This window comes from Cetorhinus maximus, unplaced genomic scaffold (assembly GCF_964194155.1).
Source record: "Cetorhinus maximus unplaced genomic scaffold, sCetMax3.hap1.1 HAP1_SCAFFOLD_4715, whole genome shotgun sequence".
Taxonomy (NCBI): Eukaryota; Metazoa; Chordata; class Chondrichthyes; order Lamniformes; family Cetorhinidae; genus Cetorhinus; species Cetorhinus maximus.
The window spans coordinates 1-9,433 of NW_027600616.1; the positions used below are offsets into that span (position 1 = coordinate 1).

Genomic DNA, 9,433 nt, shown 5'->3' on the forward strand with positions numbered 1-9,433 from the left:
TAGTATAGGAGAGACGCAGAGAGAGGGAGACGGAGAGAGGCAGAGAGAGGGAGACGGAGGGAGGCAGAGAGAGAGAGAGAGAGACGGAAAGGGGCGGAGAGAGGCAGAGAGAGAGAGAGACGGAGAGAGGCAGAGAGAGGGAGACGGAGGGAGAGAGAGAGAGACGGAGGGAGGCAGAGAGAGAGACAGAGAGAGAGACGGTGAGAGGCAGAGAGACGGTGAGAGGCAGAGAGACGGTGAGAGGCAGAGAGACGGAGAGAGAGAGAGAGACGGAGAGAGAGAGAGAGACGGAGAGAGAGAGAGAGACGGAGAGAGAGAGAGAGACGGAGAGAGAGAGAGAGACGGAGAGAGAGAGAGAGACGGAGAGAGAGAGAGAGACGGAGAGGCAGAGAGACGGTGAGAGGCAGAGAGACGGTGAGAGAGACAGAGAGACGGTGAGAGACAGAGAGAGAGAGACGGTGAGAGGCAGAGAGACGGAGAGGCAGAGAGACGGTGAGAGGCAGAGAGACGGTGAGAGGCAGAGAGACGGAGAGAGGCAGAGAGACGGTGAGAGGCAGAGAGACGGTGAGAGGCAGAGAGAGAGAGACGGTGAGAGGCAGAGAGACGGAGAGAGAGAGAGAGACGGAGAGAGGCAGAGAGACGGTGAGAGGCAGAGAGACGGTGAGAGACAGAGAGAGAGACGGTGAGAGGCAGAGAGACGGTGAGAGAGAGAGAGACGGAGAGAGGCAGAGAGACGGTGAGAGACAGAGAGACGGGGAGAGAGGCAGAGAGACGGAGAGACGGAGAGAGGCAGAGAGACGGAGAGAGGCAGAGAGACGGAGAGAGGCAGAGAGACGGAGAGAAGCAGAGAGACAGAGAGACGGTGAGAGACACAGAGAGGAGAGACGGAGAGAGACAGAGAGAAGAGAGACGGAGAGAGACAGAGAGAGAGAGACGGTGAGAGACAGAGAGAGAGAGACGGTGAGAGACAGAGAGAGAGAGACGGTGAGAGACAGAGAGACGGTGAGAGACAGAGAGAGAGAGACGGAGAGAGGCAGAGAGACGGTGAGAGACAGAGAGACGGTGAGAGACAGAGAGACGGTGAGAGGCAGAGAGACGGTGAGAGACAGAGAGAGAGACGGTGAGAGGCAGAGAGACGGTGAGAGGCAGAGAGACGGTGAGAGACAGAGAGAGAGAGAGACGGTGAGAGGCAGAGAGACGGTGAGAGACAGAGAGAGAGAGAGACGGTGAGAGGCAGAGAGACGGTGAGAGACAGAGAGAGAGAGACGGTGAGAGACAGAGAGAGAGAGACGGTGAGAGACAGAGAGAGAGAGACGGTGAGAGGTAGAGAGATGGTGAGAGACAGAGAGACGGTGAGAGGCAGAGAGACGGTGAGAGACAGAGAGACGGTGAGAGGCAGAGAGACGGTGAGAGACAGAGAGAGAGAGAGACGGTGAGAGGCAGAGAGACGGTGAGAGACAGAGAGAGAGAGACGGTGAAAGGCAGAGAGACGGTGAGAGACAGAGAGAGAGAGACGGTGAGAGGCAGAGAGACGGTGAGAGGCAGAGAGACGGTGAGAGACAGAGAGACGGTGAGAGGCAGAGAGACGGTGAGAGGCAGAGAGACGGTGAGAGCAGGACGGGAGAGACGGGTGAGAGACAGAGAGACGGTGAGAGACAGAGAGACGGTGAGAGACAGAGAGAGACGGAGAGAGGCAGAGAGACGGAGAGAGGCAGAGAGACGGAGAGAGGCAGAGAGACGGTGAGAGACAGAGAGAGATGGGAAGGTATAGAGTGACCTATTGTGCTGGGTATTGTAAGTGGGGATGTTTCTCGGTATTAGTTAGGGGTAGCTGCTTGTGGACGGCTGACAGAGTTCACAGGAAGCTGCTAAATTCAGATTTAATATTGGGAGACCCTGGGTACAGACAGCACATCTCACAAATATCACACCCTTCATCACAACCATCACAATACCTCTCTGTCTCTCTGTGTGTGTCTCTCTCTCAGTGTGTCTCTCTCTCTGTCTCTCTCAGTGTGTCTCCCTGTCTGTCTCTCTCCCTCTCCCTGTCTGTCTCTCTCCCTCTCCCTGTCTGTCTCTCTCTCTCCCTGTCTGTCTCTCTCTCTGTCTCTCTCTCTCTGTCTCTCTCTCTCTGTCTCTCTCTCTCTGTCTCTCTCTCTCTGTCTCTCTCTCCCCCTGTCTGTCCCTCTCTCTCTCCCCCTGTCTGTCCCTCTCTCTCTCCCCCTGTCTGTCCCTCTCTCTCTCCCCCTGTCTGTCTCTCTCTCTCTCCCTGTCTGTCTCTCTCTCTGTCTCTCCCTGTCTGTCTCTCTGTCTCTCTCCCTGTCTGTCTCTCTGTCTCTCTCCCTGTCTCTCTCTCTCCCTGTCTCTCTCTCTCCCTGTCTCTCTCTCTCCCTGTCTCTCTCTCTCCCTGTCTCTCTCTCTGTCTGTCTCTCTCTCTCCCTGTCTGTCTCTCTCCCTCTCCCCGTCTGTCTCTCTCTCCATCTCCCCGTCTGTCTCTCTCTCCCTGTCTCTCCCTATCTGTCTCTTTCTCTCTGTCTCTCTCTCTGTCTGTTTGTCTCTCTCTTCCTCTCCCTGTCTGTCCCTCTCTCTCTCTTCACCTCTCTCTCTCTGCGTCTGTCCCCCTCTCTCTTTCTGTCTGTCTGTCTCCCTTTCTTTCTCTCTCTCTCTCTCTCTCTGTCTCTCCCTCTCTCTTTGTCTCTCTCTCTCTCTCTTCCTGTCTGTCTGCCTCTCTTTCTCTCTCTCTCTCTCCCGCTATTCCTTGCTACTCTGCAATGTCAAGCCGTGTGTCTGACTGGAGTCTCTGTTCTCCGGATGATCTGTTGAATCTTCAGTCAGTGTGTGAGGGAGAGGGGTCTCCCCGACACTGGAGGTCCCGTCTCTGCTCCCGAGAATCTTCTCCACAGGTTGGGGAGACGATCCGGAGCATTGCAACGTGCGCTGTTCTGTACTCCGGAGACGATGCATCAGTGTAGTGGCACGGATAGCTTTCTATAACAGACAGCACGGGGTTAGATACAGAGTAAAGCTCCCTCTACACCGTCCCCATCAAACACTCCCAGGACAGGTACAGCACGGGGTTAGATACAGAGTAAAGCTCCCTCTACACCGTCCCCATCAAACACTCCCAGGACAGGTACAGCACGGTGTTAGATACAGAGTAAAGCTCCCTCTACACCGTCCCCATCAAACACTCCCAGGACAGGTACAGCACGGGGTTAGATACAGAGTAAAGCTCCCTCTACACTGTCCCCATCAAACACTCCCAGGACAGGTACAGCACGGGGTTAGATACAGGGTAAAGCTCCCTCTACACCGTCCCCATCAAACACTCCCAGGACAGGTACAGCACGGTGTTAGATACAGAGTAAAGCTCCCTCTACACCGTCCCCATCAAACACTCCCAGGACAGGTACAGCACGGGGTTAGATACAGAGTAAAGCTCCCTCTACACTGTCCCCATCAAACACTCCCAGGACAGGTACAGCACGGGGTTAGATACAGAGTAAAGCTCCCTCTACACTGTCCCCATCAAACACTCCCAGGACAGGTACAGCACGGGGTTAGATACAGAGTAAAGCTCCCTCTACACCGTCCCCATCAAACACTCCCAGGACAGGCACAGCACGGTGTTAGATACAGAGTAAAGCTCCCTCTACACTGTCCCCATCAAACACTCCCAGGACAGGTACAGCACGGGGTAAGATACAGAGTAAAGCTCCCTCTACACTGTCCCCATCAAACACTCCCAGGACAGGTACAGCATGGGGTTAAATACAGAGTAAAGCTCCCTCTCTGTCTCTCTCTGACTAGAGCTGCTGTAACACTGGCCCACCACCAGGTGGTAGCAGGGGGCCCAGTGTGTTCCCAGGCACCCCCCACCACCGTTAACCCCTTCACGTCCACGCAGGAGGCGCAGCCTCGACCGTCCAGATGGACCTCAGTACCGAAACAGTGCTACCAGCACCCGGTACCTCGCTCCCCCCTCCCCTGACCACCCCACCCCCCAATCTGGACTCCATGTCTCTCCGGTACGTCGAACGAAACCACAAGGGGTCCAGTCCTCACGCCTGGATGGTGAGCGCCGATCGGCTATTCGGCCACGCAAGGCATCACACATAATTCCCACCAGGCTCAGCGAGAGCTGGGAGCTGAAACCAGTCTAGCTATCAACAGGGGGGGGCTTCGATTGATGATTTCAATGTATTTCTTCCCCACCCGCCCCCCTGGTCTCCTGCCCCACCCCTCCCCCCCATACCCCCCACCCCCTCCGCACCTTCCACTTTGCCTTGGCGAAGTTTTTCTCCATCTGGGCACAGACTCCGAGTTTCAGGTCCTTCTCCAGGGCGGCGTTTCCAGAGATCCTGAAAGAGGCGAAGCAAGCGGCTCAGTCCCCGGGCAGCACCTCGGTCCACAAGATACCCCCTGCCCCGGGGGGTCCCCACGGGTCAGCACAGGGAGTGAGCGGCCCTCCCTCCCTCCCTCCCTCCCTCCCTCACCACCACCCCCCCTTCCAATCCCTCTGTTTAGATTCGGCGTCCTCCCTTTCCAGGGCTTTGACCCCACCAGACTGGGGTATGGGGGCATTGCTGGCTTCCTGCCCTGTGTCCTTCCCCTCCCACCCCAAGATATTCGACAAAGGAAGGCAGCACCTCTGGCCCTGGCCTCCCCCCCCCATGCCTCCCCTCCCCCCCACCCCCCGGACTAGGGTATGGGGGCATTGCTGGCTTCCTGCCCTGTGTCGTTCCCCTCCCCTCCCCCCCCCCCGAGATATTCAACAAAGGAAGGCAGCACCTCTGGCCCTGGCCTCACACCCCCCCCCCCACCCCCCATGCCCCCCTTCCCTCCCCCCACCCCCCGGACTAGGGTATGGGGGCATTGCTGGCTTCCTGCCCTGTGTCCTTCCCCTCCCACCCCCACTCCGAGATATTTGACAAAGGAAGGCAGCACCTCTGGCCCTGGCCTCCCCCCCACCCCCCCCCCCCATCCCCCCCTCCCCCACCCCCCCTGACTAGGGTATGGGGGCATTGCTGGCTTCCTGCCCTGTGTTGCTCCCACCCACCCCCACCCCGAGATATTTGACAAAGGAAGGCAGCACCTCAGGCCCTGCCCTAACCTAGCAGCCTATCCTGGGCCAATACTCAGGGCTTCGAACGACCCCCTTCACCACCCACCCCCCCCCCCCCCCGCCCCAACCCCACCGACTCACCCACCCACTCCGGGGACGGAGGCTGGGATCTTGCTGTGCTGTGTGCGCTCACGCGCGCCCCCCCCCCCCCCACCCCACCCCGGTCGCATGCCCAGGCTGGGTCACTCACTCACCAGGTGTGAGCCAGAGCCTCCGAGGCTGTGACTCTCTGCTCCTGATCGACCTCCAGCAGCCGACACACCAGGTCCTTGGCTGTAAGTTAGAACAGGGAGAGGAGGAGGTCAGGGCCGGAATCTCGGAATCCCGGCTGGAAAACATCGGGAACGTGGGGGGGAGGGAGGGAGACGATCAAAGAGTGGGTGGGTGGGTGGGTGGGTCGGGGGACAGAAATGATCGAACTTCCCCTTTAAATGAACCTCCCCTTTTAAATCGCACCACCAGGGACAGCCTCACCCTGAAGGAACAAACCCCGCCTCCAAGTGTAGACCACACCCCCAATCATCAGGCCACACCTCTGATAGAATAAACCCCGCCCCAATGAATAGGCCCCTCCTACACTGAATACGCCTCTCCCACAAGGAATAAGTCCCTCCCACCGTGAATAGGCCCCTCCCACTGTGAATAGGCCCCTCCTACAGTGAATAGGCCCCTCCTACACTGATTGGCCCCTCCTACAGTGAATACACCTCTCCCACAAGGAATAGGCCCCTCCTACAGTGAATAGGCCCCGCCTACAGTGAATAGGCCCCTCCTACAGTGAATAGGCCCCTCCTACAGTGAATAGGCCCCTCCTACAGTGAATACGCCACTCCCACAAGAAATAAGCCCCTCCTACAATGAATAAGCCACTCCCACAAATGGGTCGGCCCCACCCAGAATGAATAACCTCCTCCCACCGTGACTAGACCCATTGCATTATCGATCAGCCCCGCCCACAAATGACTAAGCCCCTCCCACAAATGATTAAGCCCCCCGTAAATGGATAAGCCCCGCCCTTAAATGAACAGGCCCCTCCTGCAAGTGAATAAGCCCCTCCCACAAATTAATAAGCCCCTCCTCCATACAAATAAGCCCCTCCCACAAATGAATAAGCCCCTCCCACAAATGAATAAGCCCCTCCCACAAATGAATAAGCCCCTCCTGTAAATGAATAAGCCCCACCCACAAATGAACAAGCCCCTCCCACAATCAAAAGGCTCCTCCCACAATGAAGAGGCTCTTCCTACAATGGATAAGCCCCCCCTCCACTATGACTAAGCACCTCCCCTAATGCATAAGCCCGCCCACAATAGAATAGGCCCCTCCCATAATGAAGAAGCCCCTTCCACCAGGAATGATCTCCTCCTCCTGGAATAAGAGCCCTCCTGTATCCCAGCCGGCAGCGCTGGGCTCTTTACCCTTGTAGATAGCCCCTCTGGCTCGGCCTCTCCGCCAGCGACTCCCTGTCTCACCTGCCCCCGAGATGTCCACCCAGTACGGCGCCTCAAACTCAAACTCTCCCGCGAGGATCTTGCGGAATATTGCACGGTTGTGGCTCTCGTTCTCCTCGTCTTCAGACTCATCATAGAAGGGAGGATTCCCGGAGAGGCTGGAAAACAGCAGCGAGGTGCACTTAGTCCGTTAACCTCCTCGGTCTCACTCACACCTCGGGACGCACAGTGTGAGCGCCGCCCTGTCGGAGGGTCAGCGCTGAGGGAGCGCCGCACTGTCGGAGGGTCAGCGCTGAGGGAGCGCCGCACTGTCGGAGGGTCAGCGCTGAGGGAGCGCCGCACTGTCGGAGGGTCAGCGCTGAGGGAGCGCCGCACTGTCGGAGGGTCAGCGCTGAGGGAGCGCCGCACTGTCGGAGGGTCAGCGCTGAGGGAGCGCCGCACTGTCGGAGGGTCAGCGCTGAGGGAGCGCCGCACTGTCGGAGGGTCAGCGCTGAGGGAGCGCCGCACTGTCTGAGGGTCAGCGCTGAGGGAGCGCCGCACTGTCGGAGGGTCAGCGCTGAGGGATCGCCGCACTGTCGGAGGGTCAGCGCTGAGGGAGCGCCGCACTGTCGGAGGGTCAGCGCTGAGGGAGCGCCACACTGTCGGAGGGTCAGCGCTGAGGGAGCGCCGCACTGTCGGAGGGTCAGTGCTGAGGGAGCGCCGCACTGTCGGAGGGTCAGCGCTGAGGGAGCGCCGCACTGTCGGAGGGTCAGTGCTGAGGGAGCGCCGCACTGTCGGAGGGTCAGTACTGAGGGAGCGCCGCACTGTCGGAGGGTCAGTGCTGAGGGAGCGCCGCACTGTCGGAGGGTCAGTGCTGAGGGAGCGCCGCGCTGTCGGAGGGTCAGTGCTGAGGGAGCGCCGCACTGTCGGAGGGTCAGTGCTGAGGGAGCGCCGCACTGTCGGAGGGTCAGCGCTGAGGGAGCGCCGCACTGTCGGAGGGTCAGTGCTGAGGGAGCGCCGCACTGTCGGAGGGTCAGTGCTGAGGGAGCGCCGCACTGTGGGAGGGTCAGTGCTGAGGGAGCGCCGCGCTGTCGGAGGGTCAGCGCTGAGTGAGCGCAGCACTGTCAGAGGGTCAGTGCTGAGGGAGCGCCGCACTGTGGGAGGGTCAGTGCTGAGGGAGCGCCGCGCTGTCGGAGGGTCAGCGCTGAGGGAGCGCCGCACTGTGGGAGGGTCAGTGCTGAGGGAGCGCCGCACTGTCGGAGGGTCAGCGCTGAGGGAGCGCCGCACTGTCGGAGGGTCAGTGCTGAGGGAGCGCCGCACTGTCGGAGGGTCAGCGCTGAGGGAGCGCCGCACTGTCGGAGGGTCAGTGCTGAGGGAGCGCCGCACTGTCGGAGGGTCAGTGCTGAAGGAGCGCCGCACTGTCGGAGGGTCAGCGCTGAGGGAGCGCCGCACTGTCGGAGGGTCAGTGCTGAGGGAGCGCCACACTGCTAAAGGGTGGGTTCAGCCAGGCTCCGGTGATCACTGTCCAATGGCTCCACTTGAATGAGTACAAAAGCAGAGAGTTTATGCTTCAGTTGTACAGGGCACTGGTGAGACCACATCTGGAGGACTGTGTACAGTATTGGCCACCTTTATTTAAGGAAGGATGTAAATGCGTTGGAAGCAGTTCAGAGAAGGTTCACTAGACCTAGCAATGGGTGGGTTGTCTTATGAGGGAAGGTTGGACAGTCTGGGCTTGTATCCGCTGGAGTTTAGAAGAGCGAGAGGCAACTCGATTGAAACCTTTAAGATCCTGAGGGGACTGGACAGGGTGGATGTGGAGAGGATGTTTCCTCTTGTGGGAGAATCTAGAACTAAGGGGTCACTGTGTAAAAATAAGGGGTCACCTATTTAAGACAGAGATGAGGAGAAATTCTTTCTCTCCGAGGGTCGTGAGTCTTTGGATCTCTCTCCCTCAAAAGGCGGTGGAAGCAGAGTCTTTGAGTATTTTTAAGGCAGAGCTGGATAGATTCTTGGTAAGCGAGGGGGGGCGATTGGTTATCATGGGGGTGGGTGGGATTCAGATTTGAGATTACTATCAGATCGGCCATGACCTTGTTAAATGGCGCAGTAGGCCTGAGGGGCCGAATGGCCTCACCCTGCTCCTTGTTCAGGGAGGGGGGTGGTGTGGGAGAGGGGCTGTGTTCGATTGTTCCTTGCCGTGATGCCTCTGCAGTCGAATATCCCTCCGAGCGGATGGGTAAGAGGGGGTCGGCGGAGGGTGGTGGCGCTGATGGGATCTCCTGGACCCTGGGCTCTCTCGTGGGGTCAGTGAGGGGGAAGGAGAGGTTCAGGGCGGTAAACCCCGCCCCCCAGTCTGTAGGGGAGAGGGGGGCGTTACTCACAGGATGTACATGATGACTCCCACAGCCCAGCAGTCGACGGGCCGCCCGTATTTGTGACGGGCCACCACTTCAGGAGCTGCAAGACAGACAGACAGACAGACAGACAGACAGACAGACAGAGAGAGAGAATGTTAGCCGGCTGGGTTAGCTGATCAGTCGTGCTGGGGCGTGACTCTTACCCGGAGGGTCTTCCTCCACCCCCGACCCCCCCGCCCCCATCTCAGACGAAAGCCCCTATATTACACCCAGCCCCAAAGCTGACCCTCGTTTGCGGTCCAGCGAGGGAGTCACTGATAAGGAGCTGACCTCGCGTCACCACCACCCACCCCATTCTCCACCTTCACCCCACCTTATTTTAACTCCCGTGTGACCGCCCCCACCCCCCTTCAGCAGTCCAGGCAGCATCGAGGTCCAAATCGCACATTCCCAGCCACCCAATGGTGAAGCGGCTAGCTAGGCAAAAGGGTTACCTCTGTGTGTGTGTGTGTCTGACT

The 9,433-nt window shown here is 58.8% G+C and overlaps 1 protein-coding gene across 1 annotated transcript; it reads right to left on the reverse strand.

The window, feature by feature from the left end:
- Nucleotides 1-2,257: 2,257 nt before the first annotated feature.
- On the reverse strand, nucleotides 2,258-9,010 carry LOC144678581 (caM kinase-like vesicle-associated protein). The gene is made up of 5 exons (XM_078538322.1): nucleotides 8,940-9,010; nucleotides 6,598-6,734; nucleotides 5,320-5,398; nucleotides 4,274-4,361; nucleotides 2,258-2,988 (listed from the first exon to the last, which is right to left on the reverse strand). The coding sequence occupies exons 1-5, from the start codon at nucleotides 8,948-8,950 to the stop codon at nucleotides 2,752-2,754; spliced, it is 552 nt and encodes a 183-aa protein (XP_078394448.1). The 5' UTR covers nucleotides 8,951-9,010; the 3' UTR covers nucleotides 2,258-2,751.
- Between the last annotated feature and the right edge of the window lie 423 nt (nucleotides 9,011-9,433).